A 17483-nucleotide genomic window follows, 5' to 3' on the forward strand; every position below is an offset into this window, starting at 1 on the left:
ATGAAGGGTGAGTTTATCTTTTATTTTATTTTTATATTAAATAGAAAGATAGCGTTGTCTTTAATTTCCTAGTGACTATGCTGCAACCACGGAAGCAAATGTTCTTGCCATCAGCAAACACACGCTGAAATTCTGAAGATCAGAAGGGCATCGTGTGAGCCATGAACACTGAAATGGTTCAGAAAAGCTGTGTGTGAGTGTGCGTGTGTGTATATAAATAAAGGAAGACACAGCCAGCATTAAAATCTGGGGAATCTTTGGAGCAGGGAGAAACTCTTTGTACCAGTTTTATGACTTTTTTGTGGCTAAAATTATAGCAAAATAAAAAGCTTAAAAACTAGGTCTTTAAGAGGCTAAAAATTAAAGATTTAAAAATTTTAAAAGAAAGTGTTCCCCTTTTTAGTATATATACCAGGAAGGAATTCATAAATTTAGTAGCCATATTCTGAATAATCCTGATATGATTACTCAGCTTCCAGATTCCCACACAATTAGTTTGCATATACATATATTTTCCTATAGTTTTACTTTTAGTGACATTTTTGGTACCCCACGAACCTATTTTTATTTTGGGTTTTGAGACAGGGTCTCACATGGCACACGCTGGCCTCAAACCCATAATTCTCCTGGCTCAGCCTCCTCCGGTGTAAGCAGTTGTTTCCAGCAGCAGTTTCTACTCAGCCTGCGGCGTGACGTGAGGAGCTTATCCAAGTCCTCACTCCTAATTCTCACAGTGATGCAGAGATGCACACGGGGCACCACCCACGTGACAGGTGGCGAAAATGGCTCTGTGACTGGAAGCACTGAGGGCGGGTGCATGGCCAGTCAGCAGCTGGGGCTGATGCACCAAGTCCAAGCCTTTAACTTTCACCTGACTGTAAGAGAACTTTTCCTTTCTTTTAAAAAATAAAATAAAATAATTTATTTCTTGAGACAGGGTCTATGTATCCTTGGCTGTCCTGGAACTGGCTATGGAGACCAAGTTGGCCTAAAGGTCACAGAGATCTATATGCCTCTGCGTTCTGAGTGCTAGGATTAAAATACAATTAGACCATGTCTGCCCCCTCAAACTCACGGTGAGTATATGTATATGCATATGTCCATTAGTGTTGTTTTCATGTTTGTACCTATGGAGACCAGAGGCCTGAAGTTAGAGGGTGATGTGAGCCATTGCTGATGTGGGATCTGGGAGTTGAAGTGGGTTATGTATAAAGACAGTGCATTCGTGTAAACTTCCTGTCATCTCTCCAACTCCCCTTTCTCTTCTGAGACAGGATATTACTAGGTAGCCCAGGTCCAGCTGGTGCTGACCTCACAGCCATCATCCTGTCTTGGCTTCCCACTGTCATGATTACAGATGGGGGCTGCCATGCCCTGCTCTAATGGGACTTTTCCATTAAAGCCTGATGCTGCTGGAAGAGAAGACATTCTCTGGCTATAGCTGGATGACAGCTCTCTTTCCTAGTTGCCTTAGAACTGGACTCTCAGGATGCCCAGACTCAGGAAGACTAGGGATAGGTTTGTCTTAAGTGTGTGGCCACATTTCTGCTCTCCGGAACTATTCCGAAATGCAAACTAGTAACTACTGCAAAGTTTATTGGCTCTCTAGATACTTCCCAGCAGAAAAAGATGTCAAATAGAAGTCATCTGTTTGCCAAGAGAGGGCAGGGATGGGACCGAACAATGTGAGTGTCCCAGCCCAGAGTCTGCTATGTATCCATTCCATGGCCATGTGGCTATGTGCTTAGCCATGCTGGCCAGTGGCCTGCTTGCCCGAGTAGGACAGACACTCACCACAGATGAAGCATGTGGTTTTTAAGATCTCTTCCTTCTTCTGCTTCTCACTCCTCAGGTCAGCAAAGGTGTCGATGATGACCCCAAAAATCAGGTTCAAGACGATGATGATGACCATGAAGAAGAAGAGGAGGTCATAGATCACCCTTGCAGCAAACAGAGGCTCCTGCAAGTGAGAGATGGTGCACTGAGGCAGGGCCCTCACTGCCCTTTGCTCTTCAGCTTAGCTGGACAGCTGTCCACTTGGGCAGGAGTTACATTGACCATCAAACTTTAAACCTCCCAACTAAGTCTCCTTTTAAACCCTGGGTCTATATTGTGAATTCTTCAAGTGCTGGGGGAAACAACACCAGAAGACTCTGTAAGTATGTTGAGGTGGCCAGACCTAATATTAAAACAAACCTCTGTTTAAGGAGTCACCCTGGGGTCTCAACTTGCCTGAGTGGGCTCCTGTGGGGAGGGGCTCTGACTGGCTTCTGCACAGTGGCTCGTCCCACTCCCAGCTTATGTTCCGCACTGACAGTTTACACTCAGCATCACCACAGAGCGCCCCTGCTGCCCGCCCCCACACACCCCTGTGCCCCTTCCTTCCCTCAGGATCCGTTTACCTCTTTGGATGGCTTCCTGAGCACGTCTCCTACTCCGCCCCCACTCCGCAGCCCATGACTCAGAACAGTGACGATGCACATGAGCAGTGTCTCACACGTGTGCTCCTTATCCTGTTCTGTTTCCTCTGCAGGGAGCAGCTCTGTGAGCAGGGCAAGTAATGACACGGTTGAGACAGGAGCGGGGAAAGAGACACCGACTCCACAGTGAGGCTTCTCAAATGCCATCTCTCCAGCTGGCACCCATGAAATAAAACTAAGCAGTTAAGAGTCAGATATGTGCTGGAAGGAGCCGAATAGGGTTGTTCTCACTTCCAAAGCCTGCAAACTTCTCAAGCTAGGTCCGTGCTGCCCTTCCTCTTCGGAGCTTCAAATATCCCTTTGTTTGATGGTTACACTACAGTCCTACCTGAAAACAGAATAGCCTTTGGCCTAGGCTGAGAACAAGGCAACTTGCTTCTCAGGTGAGGTTTCTGCCAGGTACACAACTGGGCATGCTTAGAGGGCAGAAGCCTGGCTGGATCTTACACAGGCTTCGCATTAGAGGCTGCTTACCCCACTTTGCAGCCCACCTTGCTACCTTCTCGCTGGGCTGCTAAACTCCAGATCTCACTCTTACTCTCTTGCTTGCATCTCTTTGTACTCCGGGTGGGGGCCTCACACAGGCCCAGGCTCTCCCACTGTGTGCTCTCCAGCATCATCCCAGTGCCGGAGTATCTGGGACTCTTTAATGTTTCACCTGCTTAGCCTGACACAGATCCATGGAGCCCTGTCCTTTCCTGGAGTCACCTCTTGCTGCTCTCTTTGCACATGGCCATTCTCTCCCGAAGGACCTTTGCCCCCAAGCCTTTATGGTGCCCTCTTCCCCTTCTTTGCCTCTGAGTCCTTAGTTTTAGTGTGGCACCTTCACCACAATACTTTGCTGGCTGCCTGTATTCTCAGTGGCAGGCATCCTTACTGAAGCAGGATTTGGTTATGTGAGCTCTCTTTTACCCCGTACCCCTCACTCTCTCCCTGTCTACAGTGGAGATACACTCAAATATTGGCTGCCTCAAGTTAGCAGCTTGTTTTATCACACGTGGCTTCCTTTTCTGTCCATCGCCTCCCACCGCCCTTCTAACGTCCCCCGTTTGTTGCTAGCCTCACTCCGAAGCAGTATTTCCGCTTTAATCTGCTTCCAACACCACCTGCCTCACATACGTCACTGGAGGTGTCTGATAGTCACCTGGGCCTGGTAGCCATGTGGTCGTACCTTCTTTGGGTGCAGGAGAGGTGCAGTTCTCCCCCGTCTCTACCCTGCACACATCAGAGTACAGGAAATCGCTGGCCAAACTCTCACCAGTTTCTGAGAGAGAGAAGGGAAGTCTTGTAACGAACAATCTGGCAGCATATGGTTAAAATGTTTGAAGTCCCTAGTTCACGGCTGATTAAACAACCCTTTATATAAATAACACCCTCCAATACTGCACATAAATTCAAAGCACAGATGCGATTTACACTTTTATTTGGTGAGCTGGATGGGAAAAAAGTCAGAAATGTCAAGTTCCGCAGGCTTACTAACAGTATCACACTTAAATAGCTAGCACCTCTCCGGCTTTAAAGCCAAACTCTAAGAGAAATTCTGCTGAGTGTACAGGTTCCATCAAGATCTGGATCATGTCCGTGCAGGAAGCAACCTGGGCGTGAATGGAACCCCAAGGCCCAGGGTGGCTCAGTTTAGAACTTGAAGGTAGGTGATACTAAGTGCCACTTGGTGTCAACTGAAGGTTAAATGAAGTTTTACATCAAGATGCACAATTAGGGGAGAAGGTAGACAAGCTTGGGGTGTCTGGTTTGTCCCCAGGACTCAGGCAGCCTGACTACCTTGAACCAGGTGCTTTTCATTAAGTACTGACAGCTATTCTGAGAAAGAATGCTTTGGGGTCATCAAAAAATGGCCATTTGCCAATAGGAAATCACTTCCAATTTTGTTATATACAGGAGCTCACTGTAAAATTCACACTTTTTTTCTTTTTAAAAAAAAAATAAAGCTTCAAAGATAGTCACTGCCAACAGTGTATGGGTTGTCTTTCTACATTAAATATACAGAGAGTCAAGTGTGGTACATATGTATGAGTGTAATCCCAGTATTTGGGTGGTAGAGTCAGAAAGAAGAGGAGCTCAAAGTCTTTGGCTATATGGCAAGTTCCAGCCTGAGCTATATGGTGCCCTGTCTCACAAAACTCCAAACCCCAAAACAGTATAGTTCTATAAATGTTATTGTATGATCTTACTATTATTATTCTGTATTTTCTCATGGTATCAGTGTTTTTCCACAATGGGGTACGCCACCCCACAGATGTGGACCGCAGTCAAGTGAAGTACCCTGTTATATCTGGATTGCTCCCAGCTTCACATTGCAGTGAACATTTTCCTAGACATGTCTGTCTAGGAAACACACTCGGCAGGTTTTCCCCCATAAGTATAAATTATCAGAAGTAGGTTCAGTAAGTCAAGGGGATACTTCACTGTATATGGTCAAAATGCTTTGTGACAAAGTTGTGCTGGTTGAAAATGTGGCATTAGTAAGTTAGCCTTTTTCTGTGTATTTTTGAGATAGAACCTTGCTTTACGTGGCCTAGGCTGGCCTCTAATTCACACCAATCTCAGCCTCCTGAGCGTTCAGATCAGAGTGTGTGTGAGCATACATGGCTGTAATGAATGAGTGCAGTGCATGGGGTGGTCACTGGCCCTCACACCACAGTATTCAGCACTACTTTTTGAATAACATGAAAATGACCTGTGTTCATACTTAGTATTCTAGTGTTAGAGACATACTTGCCTGCTAAGGTCATGTATTTACTCTAGTCTGGTTATAATCATGTTAACATAAAAAAAGACGAGAGGATCCCAAACCCACCTGGAACAGCTGTTTCATTGGGCAACCTATCTACTTCCAAGATAAAGTCATCCTTGAAGAACAGATAGCCCACAATTGAGAATAGGTAAACCAGGATCAGAGCCAGGACTGCTGTCAGGATGATGGACCGTCCATTGCGGGTGACACTTTTAATGACATTAAGCAAGGTCTCCTCTCTGTACACTAAATCAAAAAGCTTCAAAAAACAAGATGAGAGAAGAGCTGTTAAGTGCTTAGGTTTCTGCCAGCATCATTTACTCCCCTGGAAACTCAGAATCATTCTATAATTTTAACACACAACATGTTGCCCGTCTTCACAGTGAGAACTAAAATGGTAAAAAGGAGGAAAAATAAACACAGAAGAGGGGGTGGCAATCAGTACCAAATTCAAACCACACACAAAACAGGTTAGAGGTTCCAGAAATAGAAATAGGAGTTTCAGAGAGCAAGGGAAAAGAAAGTACTGAGGGTCTTGGAATCCATCCATTTAGCATCTAATTTCTGAGCTTCTCCAAAGGGCCCGGTGCTCTGGTATCTGTCTGCCTCCAGGAAGGCCAGTATCTAGCGATGAAGGCAAGCTTGTTATAAGCTATTTGTAATGGTTCTCATGACCCCTTTTGCAAACTTCTATCTTCGATAATATTTACATTATGATTCATAACAGTAGCAAAACAGCGTTATGAGATAGCAACAAAAATAATTTTATGGCTGGGGGTCACCACAATATCAGGAACCGTATTACAGGCTCATAGCGTTAGGAAGGATGAGGCCCATATCTTAGATCAGTTACTGATACCCAATGGAATCTTGGGTTTTGTTCTGTCCCTAGCCCCTAGCCTCAGTTTCCACATATGCAGACCCCCAGATGAAAGAGTCCATATGAAGAATAATCAAGGATTATTATATATACAGTGCTCAGCACACAGACATACTTATACACTGTGCAAGTACAGTAATTGTAATCACCAACTTCCTGATGGAGGTACAAGAGCAAAGCCATATAGTATGGTTGAAGGATATCCATAGTGGAGACATACCAGGAAGTTTTACCTCTTAGCCTCCTCCCCTAGTATAGGAATGACCCCTGAAGGTCACACAGGGTTTATAGGTTGGGCCTAACCCAACCAATGGGACATGCTCTCTGCAGGAAGTGAGCTTCATAAGAAAGGCAGGATCCTTGAAGGTCCACGTGGGCATTAGAGGATGACAGGTAGATAGATTAACATGAACTACAGGCAACCGTTTGGCTTGAAAGCAACTAGGGATAGCTCTGGGTAACTCTTGGACTGAGAAACTTTGAATTTTTCTTTTTAAGATGGAGGTCATATGTTGCCCTAATTGGCAGCAAACTTTTAATCCTCCTCCCTCAGCTTTAGCTTCTTAACCATCTAGTATTATAGGCACATGTTGCCAGACTTGGCTGAAGGCTAAGTTGTTTGTTTGTTTGTTTTCTTTTTAAATGAATGTCTAGGCAGCTCTGTGGCTTTGGCTAACTCTACACGATGAAGTTGGTCATGGGGAAAGCAGCTGGGCTCTCCATTCCACATTTGATTTACAACAAAATGCTGACTAAGCCTCGGTGGACCTCCATCTTGTCGTCTGTAAAATGGGTGGACAGAGCTGGTCTCTCAATGTGTTCTAGTTTAGAATTGTATATCTGAGGCCATTTTCTGGCTGATTAGCTTTTCTCTTTGCCTAACTCCAATCTGTGTCTTGAAACCAGTTTCCTAGAGGGTACTGGGCAAAGCAGGTCCTTAAAAGGAAGCAAGGATGTAGCATTTATTCCACAAAAGAGAATAAAAGGCTGCGTTGCTTTAACGTTGATTAAATATTTTGGAACCCAGATGTCCTTCAGAAGATGAATGGATACAAAAATTGTGGTACATATACACAATGGAATACTACTCAGCCACCAGAAACAATGACTTAACCAAATTCTTAAGAAAATGGCTGCATCTAGAGAATATCATCCTGAGTGAGATAACCCAGTCACAAAAGAACAGACATAATATGCAGTCACTGATAGTGGGATGCTAACCCCAGAGGCTTGCACTCCCCCAGAAACAACTCACAGACTGTATGAAGTCCAAGAAATAAAGAAAACAAAAAAATATACATATATTTACAAACAAGAAGACTTTGACTGTTTCCATGTTTCGTTTTGTTTTGCATGTACTTTACGCTTATTGTAACTATTGGGTTTTCAATGTGTACTGTCGGGCCCTTGAAAAAAATCAAGTACTGACTAAAAAAAATATATTCACATGGTTTTATGTGAAAAATTATTTTAATGTCTGAAAAAACAGTACTGACAAAAAAGTATAATTTTAAGCAAAAATGTTTAAAATCTGTACATTTATCTTTGTTTTGTAAAATAAAGTCGTTTAAAAAAATTTTTTTTTTCTAGCAACTCAGTCTGACGTACTAAGAGCAAGTCCCACAGCGAACAAAAGGTCCCTGTCTTCTGCGGGCAGGAGAAACAGAATCAACAGATCGAGCCAGGAAAGACTCTTATGGTTTTTAAAAAGTAATCTCAAGATTTAAACAATAAAATATTTTCTATGTAAAAAAATGACTTGGAAAAGATAGAATACAAAGGAAGAACCCTAATAATTCCATTCCATCATCTACAGACATCCGCTTGTTATTCGTTTTAAAAATGGAATGTATAAATAGTATTAATAAATACTGTGGTACTGACTTATAGCCATTCCCAGACAACATTCAGGAACATTTCATGTCAAAATGATTTCCTAGTGTTATATAGAAACACATAGCCAGCATCATGTTTGTGAATAGTCAAGAGGTTTTCAATGGTCTTATCAGAATTGCTTCTGTGATGACTTTCTCTGGATTATGTGTGTATGCACATCTGTTTACTTAATCTTTCTAATTTCCAGATACAGAAATCTGTAATTCCTGTTATAATAGAAAAGTACTGCCTATAGTCATCCAAGCATGGAGTATCAATTTATAATTGCTACTACTAGCAGTTTATACCCACTGTGTCCCCATGGCCACCAGACCAGGAATTACTGTGATTTTCAACCTTTTCTCTAGTGACAGGTTAAATTCGCAAAGCATGGGCGTTTTAATGAGCTTGTCGTGGTTTGGCACTTGGGGACGAACCTGTCTGCACATTTAGTGCCCATCTGGAGCTCTCTGTCAGCTGCTGCTTAGGAGCTTTGCACATTTTCATCTCTGGTGTTAATATTTTCTTAATACAAGTGGACTGCAGGCTTGAGGCCAGGCCCAGATACTTCCTGGGGGCCATGGCACCTCAGGCTAAGAGATTACTGTTCCTCCTGGATTGCTAAAGCCAAGGGGGCTCTGACCACCCAGGGGACTCTAGATTTCTCTGCAGGACATCTGTCTCTCTCTGTCTCTTACTGAAAACTCCAGTTCATTTTGAACATGGGAGGCTTTCTTTCTTGGTGGCATTATTGTGTTTTGAGTTCTCATCAGACACACTCAGTATTTCTTTGGACAAAAAAGGATCCTACAGGCAAGCCGAGGCTCGGAAAACTCCCGGAAGCAACCCCTGGACACTCAGTGGAGCGGATTTAACCCTGATCTAGACTGAGGGCAATGCGCTGTGCTGACAGGCGAGGATTCTGAAAGCACAGGTGTGAACTGCACCATGGGATGGGGCACAGAGGCACAGGCCTGCCCATGATTTGGAGGAATGACGTTTGGGTTTGGAAGATCAAGTGACTGTATGATTCAGGGCACAAGTTACTTAACTGTACCATGCCTCACAGTCCTCAGCTGTGAACTGAAGACATCACCACCCTCAAAAGGAGGGCGAGAGATGCAGGGAAGCATACACTTGCAAAGAGTTAGCCACTACTGTTTTGTCTCTGTCTTGTTGATGGTGAGGCTTTGAGGGAAGGGATGTGTATCTCACCTCACTGTCCCTTGTATTTAGGAAGGGCCCTGACTGGCTCCAAAAATGACTCAAAAAACAAACAAACAAACAAACAAAACCCAAAGAAACAGAGAAAGAAAATAAAGAGGGAAGGAAACAAGATCAGCAGGAGGGAGACCAGCAAGAAAAGCCACACCCCAGCAGGGGGAGAAGGCACAGGTCAAAAGGCACAGAGGGCATGCTCCTATCTCTTGGGAGAGACCCCTTCCCCAAAAGCAGGGACAAAAGAGACAATCCCTCACCTCTGTCACTCCGCCCAGGGAGGGCAGGAGTGTGCTGGACCAAAATAAGCCACATAATGGCACTCACAAGTACATTCTGACACCTTTTTGCCTAAAACCTCAAAGTACAGTCAGACAGATTCTGAAACTAGAGAAAACAATCCATTCTGTTTAGCTGGCCAACATCTACCACTAATGGGATGAGCTAATCCCAGTGAAATTTTTATGGTTTTTCTTTTCTTTCCTTTTTTTTTTTTTTTTTTTTGGTATAGCAGCAAGAATAAAGAATGACGGAGGTGAGACTAGGGAACCATCACGTGGCTATGCTTGTTTAAGACGCTGACATGAACAGCTGCACATGATCCGTACGATCCATACAGTATCCCTGCGAGGAAAACATATTCTTCTCAACTTGTACGTAAGGAAACTAAGGCAGAGAAAAGCAACCAGCTTAGAAACCATAGATAGTCTTCCTTAAAGGACTTTCCATGATCCCTCTTCTAAATCCCTTTCATTCCTTTTCTTCCTTTCTTTTCCTTCCCTTCCCCTCCCCCCCTCTCTTATTTTGAGGCCTTGGGTATTTTTGTTTTTATATTTTTTTTATGTTTCTTGTGTTTTTGGGATTAAAGTTTATGCTTCTTGCCATGTTATGTAGGTGCACTGAAATTTCTTATCCCCAACTTTATAGATCTAGGTTTCTTCTGATATTAACATGTGCGCACACGCACATGAAACCCAAAAAACGCTATCTGGTTTGCAACTTTAATCTGCTTCCAAGAAAGGGACAGAACCAACTCATCAATTGTCAAGGCCTTAACAACTTGGCTCTACAGGAACAAAATCACCTTACCTAGCAAGCTCATTGACCTGGGTCTTGAGTTTTGCAAGTTTCCCCTATTTTGGTGCTTACATGTTTGCATTGAAAAACAGATCCCAGAGGACCATAGGTGACAAACATATCCCTCTTTGGCAAGTGCTTCCCGAATGAGAGAAATGAACACATATATAGGAAACATCTGAACCGCAGAGACAACTCTTCCATGAGTGGAAACTACAGATGTGCCACACACGGGACACAATGGGACCATGCACGGCCAGGTTCCAGGAGCTGCCCTGTTTCCTATGTCATTTTCCTCTCAGATCCTCCCAAGACCGGGTGCAGTTGGAACTCGGTATTATGGGACCAGGCACAGTAGCTGCCATTAGAAGGTAGGGCCTGTGATAACAGATGGCACGCACGGCTCTCCACATGTGAAACAAGGGAACCCCTGGTACTCACCAGCAAACTATAGAAGAACTCATGCACGAAGAGGCCCATGGCACAGATCAGTAGATACAACAAATGATACAGGAACTCGACGTCCAGAACCATGGCCCGGTAGCCTCTGGTGAAGGTCCCACAGTTGCCCACAAAGCTCATCAGGAAGATGATTTTATTGCAGACCTGAGGACAGACAGTGATGGGAAGAGTCAGATGCAGAGACCATGCTCAACTGAGAGAAGCCTTAGCGCTGGGTGCCCACCAGGCTCTCTCAGAACTGTCCTGTGACTCCGAGTCATTTCATGACTTTGCTTTTCAGGCATAATACATATTGCATGGTAGTCAAATAATTTCATGTGCACCATCAATCAAGCAGAACTTGTGTACGGCAAAAACAAAATTAACACATACTGAAATGAGGGTTTTCGAAATGAAACATTTCTAACATTCTTATATGAGTCACTCAAAGACAGAAGTCACCTCTCTCCGTGAGCTCTGTGATCAGCATGGCTAAAGTTGACTATCTAAGCTGGGTCCATCCCAGATACTGCAGTGGTACAGCTTAATGACAACTGAACACCCCAACTTTCTTCAATTCTGCCTTCACAAGTTAAGATGAACATTTTCTTAAGAAACAAAAATAGGATTGGCCAGGATAAGCTCTTTGTACTTCCTGCTGGAAATGGTTTCTGACCTTCCCATGGGGATCTGCCCCTTCCCAAGAACTAGTTCCTGATGTCTGGAAGCAGCTTCATCTGGCCAATGACAGTATTATATTCTTCTGGATAGAAGAATTGTCATGTGACCAAATGAGCCAATAAAACCCAGTAGGTATTTTTCTGGGATTATAGCAAAAGACTATTTTGTTGTTTTGGGGGTTTTCTTTCATTACTTATCTTGAACTTGAAGGAATGTGAGTTTAGGGCTACTGCCCTCTTCTTACCATGGGTCAAAAACAAAACAAAACAAAACAAACAAGAAAACCCCACAAAAGTTCAGTGGACACAGAGCCAAACAAAGGGACATAAGAACTGGGCCCGATGCCACTGCCTAAGCCCTCAGATTCAGCTATACCTAAAGCCAAGCTTTTGCTTTCTATAACAAAATGAACCAATGTGTTTCTACTCTGCTGCAGCTAGCATAGGTTTCCTGACACCTACTAATGAAGGGGCCCCGACTTACCCGCTGGATATACATTTGTATGTGAACAGACACCCAGTCCCTGGAAATCCGTCTCTATTAACAGGCTAACAGAAAAGCCAGAGAGAAGACTCTTCGAATGCACTTGGGAAAAGCATCTTCTGCTACTATGGTTCCCTTGGCATCAGGCGCACAGACATGCTGCCAGCTAATCTGTAGGCCAGTGTAAGCCAACTCCTTGCCAATCAGATAAGGGAGGACACCAGCGCAGACAGAGAACCTCCAGCTTTCTCAAGCACACTCAACACACAGCAGGCCTGAGTTCTGACCCTGTGGGTAAGGGTCGCTCACAGGGTAGCACAGCAGAGCTGCCTCTGGATGGAGTTTTAGAGAGGATGGGAGTTCAGTTGATACCACAGAACCTCCTACACACCCAGGTTTTAAAAATCTAAACAGGCCAACGGTCCACTTCAGCCCACTCGCTCTTCTTTTTAACACTGCTTCTCCAGCAAGTATCTCCTGTCCATGGACTCCACCTATTGCTGCTGCTCTGCACTGGCTGCTTGACCAGCTTTTGCTCTAGCTTCCTGCTCTGTCTCTAAGGAATTCTGTCAGCATATATCACGCCGTATGCTCCGAGCACATCCATCCAGCTTCCTCTAGCAGAAGACTCATGAGGTTGCCCTAACCCTAACCCCAGTGTGCCATCCTTTTGATTAACACCCTACCCTCTTCCCCCAGCCTTCTCCTGTTTGCTCAGCTACTCTTTCCTATCCCATACACACCAAAACAAGACAAACAAAACAAAACTCTATGTGGTTACTTATGACAGTTGTTCTGGCCCCCTCCTTGAAAACGGTCTGTGTTAAAGATGTGTTGTATGCAGAACGGTCAAAGGACAGAACAAAAAGAAATGGATAGTTACCCTCTCTCAGGTACAAATATCTTTTCTTTCCACCCATCTGTCCTGCCTGTCATCTGATCATCCTGCCTTCCCTCTGAACAACTTCTCACAGCAGCAATACCTATGCCACTGTCTCTAGAACTCTCTCTCTCTCCTCCTTATCTCCTCACCACTGTGCCCATGGTTTTGTAATGTCAGAGATAACAGTAATGGCTTGTCTTGTTACCTCAAGCATAAGTAAACACTGCAAATGCATTGTTGCATCATTTCATTTTAGATGGTGGCCATAGTCTTGCCCCAGTTACCCATGACAAATACAAAGTTAAATTTGTATTTTTTATGCTAGGGAGATGGCTCAGTTATTAAAATGCTTTCTGTGCAAACCTCAGTTTGATTCCCAGAACCCCTGTTTAAAAAAAAAAAATCCATGTGTGATAGTGTGTGCTTGTTATCTTAGTACTGGGGAGGCAGTAAGGGAAACCCTTGGTGTTTACTGGCTGATCAGTTAGCACAGCCAAATCAGCAAGCCTTAAGCCAGTGAAAGGCCCTGTTTCAAATAAGAAGGTGGACAGCTCCTGAGGAATGACATTAAAATTGACATTTGGCTTCCATACACGCTGGCACAAACACATGTACACACATGGACCCCATCTCCCAGACCCAGGTGGTCCGAATGAAAATAGCCCCCACAGGCCGGTGGGTTTCATTGCTTGACCCTCAGCTGGTAGGCTGCTTGGGAAAGATTAGGAATTGTGACCTTGTTGGAAGAAGTGTGTCACATGGCAGTGGGCTGGGGGTGGAGAGAAGAGCTGAGGTTTCAAAAGACTAGAGCCATTTACAGTTTGCTCTCTCCACCTTCTGCCCTCAGATGTTCCTGATGCTATGCCTTGGCTCCCGAATTAATTGACTCTACCCTCTGAAACCATGAGCCCAATTAAATGCTTCATAAACTACCTTGGTTATGGTATTTTGTCACAGCAACAGAACAGCAACTAATACACAAAATAAACGTACCCCTTTCATTGCCCATCCAACTAAGACAACAATACTTCTCTGCTTGAAGGAAAAGATCTCATCATGGCTTGTCAAGGACACGCTCTGCCTTTTTGCCTACCCCGTGATGTTTTCCTTCACCACTGAGAGACACCTGTACCTTGTTTCTTATGTCTACATTATGACTCAGCTTTACCACACCTGATCAAAAGCACTGGCAGAGCCCCAAAGGCCTCCCTGCCTACAGGACCTCCCACCGCAGTCTACATAACAAGGATGAATGGATTTTCTAGAATGCCTTCGTAAAAATCATCTTGGCTCAAAACACTGCAAGCATTTCCTACCAAGGTGGACAGTCTCCCAGCATTACGCCCACTGATTCATCTGTAAAACCACAGGCTACAGCATTTGAGAAATACAGCCACGGAGGTTCCCTTTCTCAGAGATTCATAATTATTCTTTAGGTCTTTGTAAGGTATCGCAGTTACAGCACTTTTAATTTGTTGAACCCAGTACTTCCTATGTGGATTTTGCCACGGAACCTCTATTTCAACTCCCCACCTAACCTTTACCATCATGAAATGATGGTTTGGAAATACACGTGACCCTGGAAGAAGATGCTCAAGGGCTTTCTCCCAGAGTTTCAGTGTTCCAGGGTTAAACGCAGTACCTCCACCCTAAACAAAGCTCTCTGGCATATTGCTCCAGTTAGGCCTATGAACCCTAAAACAAGCAAAATGCTTTCCTGAGTCTTGCACTTCCTGGTCTCACCCTTTCTATTCTTTCAGGTACAGTTTCATAAGGTGTGGTGGCAGACAACTGTAATCTTATCACTCTGGAAGACTGAGGCAGGGAGATCATGAAGTTGAGGCAAGCATGGGCTATGCAGTCATCTTAAGATTAGTGGGACACAGAGAGTGCAAGACCACGCTGGGGTATTTGGCAAGATCATTTCAAAACCCAAACCAAACCCAAACCAAGCCCGCTGCCCTTCTCTGAGCTTATCTTGCCAGACTCCTTGATGCTTTTGCCATTTCACGATTATGCACTTCCCTGCTTTCCTATCACACTTCCATCTCTACACAGCCACCTTGGCTTTCTTTACATGCGTACTTAGAAGAGAAACCAAAGCCAAAGGAAGGTACTCTGAGATTCCCAAGATTCAGCAGTCCTATGCCACTCACAGCCTTCCATGGGCCATCACTGCTTCCTAAGGACTCTAAGATCCCTTCAACTGTAGTGACAGTACTCCCTGAGCTTCACTGGCATCTAAATAGTCATCCCTCATTCCCTTCTTCCCACACCACTTGCCCTGTCTGTTTATGAAGTCCCGCTAACCTCTCCCCTCTTTTCTATGTGAGCCCGTTGAGAACTGAGTGCAAAGTTAATATTTGATCACTTGATTTGCTGGCTAAAAACCTATGGTCCAAACAAACCTTTGGTCAGAGTGGCCAAACTAACACACTTCCTCTGCTGCTACCATCCCTGTCTAGCTCTTGAGAGGGATACTCCCAAGTAAAGGTTGTGTTGAGGCCAAAATGATGCTCTGGGGTACTCAATTTACCCCGAAGAGGTCAAAGGAAGAAGTCAGGTTAACGGCATTTTTTTTTTTCTAGATTAAAAACGCAGGTTAAGATTTGCTAGGGACCAAATGGAAAACATTCGTATTTACTCATATGTAAAAATTGTACTATAAGGCGATTCATACTTACATTGAAAGCTCCCAGCAGAAACAGAGTGGGTTGTAACCCAACTGAAAATATCAGTCGTAGGATTGTAGAGGCAATTAAGGCCCGGATGCCATGGGGCTTAGGCAGAGCAATGACAATTGCCAGAGAGATGAGTATGGCTGTCCACAGGAGGCCTGACCAGTGTGGCTCTAGTGTTCCTGGAAAGACAACACAGATTTCTTTGGGATTTGTGTTTTCATGGCATCTAGGTGACAGAGTAAGATAGATCTAATGACAATTTCTTGTTGTTCTGATTTGTTTTTATCTCAGTTTCATGGTTTTTAGATTCCCAAGCATTCATTCATGTTTCTTATGCATGATAGCCCCCTCCCCCAATTCTCTGGTCTTCCTGTGTACTTTGGGGTTTAGTTGAGACATTACTATTTTTGGTAAGTCAGTCCTACTCACAAAGAACTTGCAAAGTGTTTCCTCCTATGCAGTGTCACCATACTTTCTGGTTATTCCTATAGGGCTTGGTGTGCTAGGGAAGTGCTCTACCCCCGGAACTACGTTCCTGGCTCAATGCTGCTTTTTCCTTTCTTTTCTTCCATCCTTCTTTCTTTAAGATGTATCTTTATGTCCATTCATGTTTTGCTGACATGTTGTCTGTGTGAGGGCGCCAGATCCTCTAGAACCTGAGTTAAAGATGGTTGTGAGCTGCCATGTAGGTGCTGGGAATTGAACCCAGGTCCTCTGGAAGAGCAGCCTATGCTCTTACCATCTGAGATATCTCCCCAACTTCAAGTGCTGCTGTTTGATAACCATCATTTTACTTGTCTGTCTTCTGTCTGGACTCTCGAGAAAAGTAGCTGGTACAGAGGAGACACCAGATTCTTATTCAACAAATAAAACCCATTTGCAGGTCACAGTTCACTTCTGGTGGAGGAGGAACTGGAAGTCTAAGCTTACTTATATCCAAAACACTTGAAGCAAAACTGCAGGTTCCATGGCTCACTTTGATTTCCTCAAGGGAAGGAAGAAGGCAACTTCCGGCTCTTGAGCATCATCCTCAGTTAGATTAACCCAGTAGATAACGAGCCTCTACCAGTTTTTGTCATCTCTTGCTATTTCAGATTCTATTTAGAGTGTCCCACGAGATGTCTTGGTTACATAACATGAGCCAATGTGGCTAAAAATACAGTTCTGTAAAACACTCATTAAAAAAAAAAAAAAAAAAAAAAAAAAAAAAAAAAAAAAAAACCACCCCTATTGCAAATGCTGTCACATTTTGAGTCTCCCTCGGATGTAAACAAGCAGCGCTACATGATTCAGGACACTTACATAAAGGAGTATAGCACGCTCAGAAGGAGGTACCTATGCAGGTGGCTGCTCTTTCTCCAGCTAAGCCACAGCCACCCGAGGCATTTTCTCTTCAACAACTGTCCCCCTAGAGCCAGACACTTGCCTTTTATTTTTTTCCACATTCGACATCCTTCAGGAAGGAAAGCTGGTTAAAATGGGCACAAAGTGGCAGCTCAGGACTCCACTATCTGTGTTAATGTTGTGTGGGTGTAGTGGCTCTCCTGTAATGTTAGTGAGTGGGAGGTGGACACAGGCAACCCCCTAAGCAAGTTAGCTAGGTAGACTAGCCTGGGCTCAAGTGAGAAACCCTGCCTCTATATACAAAATGGAGAATGATCGAGCAACACATACAATATTTATACTGAACCGCTACACACACACAGAAACACATGTGCTCACACACATGCAACCATGTATATCTCATACACAGGAAATAAAAGAAACAGACACAAAGGCACATAAGTTTTATAGAAGCTAACAATGTAGATTCTGGGGGGGGGTATATTAACCATTTAGTGCACATTTAACAACTGTCACACATCATGCTGTCTCTCCTGTTTTCATCAGTTACCATTTACTCAGCCCACTCTATCAACCTGTGAAGTTGGCGCAGCATCTCTACTTTAAAGGCAACCCAGTCTTTATGTATTTTATCCAAAGTGACCCAGGACATGGCTAGAAGTACATGCCTCTGATGTTAATAGTC

General features: G+C 44.0%; 1 protein-coding gene across 14 annotated transcripts in view; it reads right to left on the reverse strand.

Moving 5' to 3' along the window:
* Window positions 1-17483, reverse strand: part of ITPR1 (inositol 1,4,5-trisphosphate receptor type 1) — a 313259-nt gene that overhangs the window by 28073 nt on the left and 267703 nt on the right. For 8 of the 14 annotated variants that reach the window (XM_080913792.1, XM_080913793.1, XM_080913791.1 and 5 more), the window contains 6 exons: window positions 15458-15633; window positions 10727-10891; window positions 5299-5494; window positions 3652-3744; window positions 2403-2542; window positions 1795-1960 (listed from right to left, as the gene is read on the reverse strand). In XM_080913792.1, coding sequence (XP_080769918.1) covers window positions 1795-1960; window positions 2403-2542; window positions 3652-3744; window positions 5299-5494; window positions 10727-10891; window positions 15458-15633 — 936 coding nt within the window. Of the gene's footprint in view, window positions 1-1794; window positions 1961-2402; window positions 2543-3624; window positions 3745-5298; window positions 5495-10726; window positions 10892-15457; window positions 15634-17483 lie in introns of all 14 variants that reach the window. The other 6 variants (XM_080913799.1, XM_080913797.1, XM_080913796.1 and 3 more) reach the window with 1 other exon arrangement.

The sequence above is a fragment of the Micromys minutus genome (genome assembly GCF_963924665.1).
Source record: "Micromys minutus genome assembly, chromosome: 3".
NCBI classification, from domain to species: Eukaryota; Metazoa; Chordata; class Mammalia; order Rodentia; family Muridae; genus Micromys; species Micromys minutus.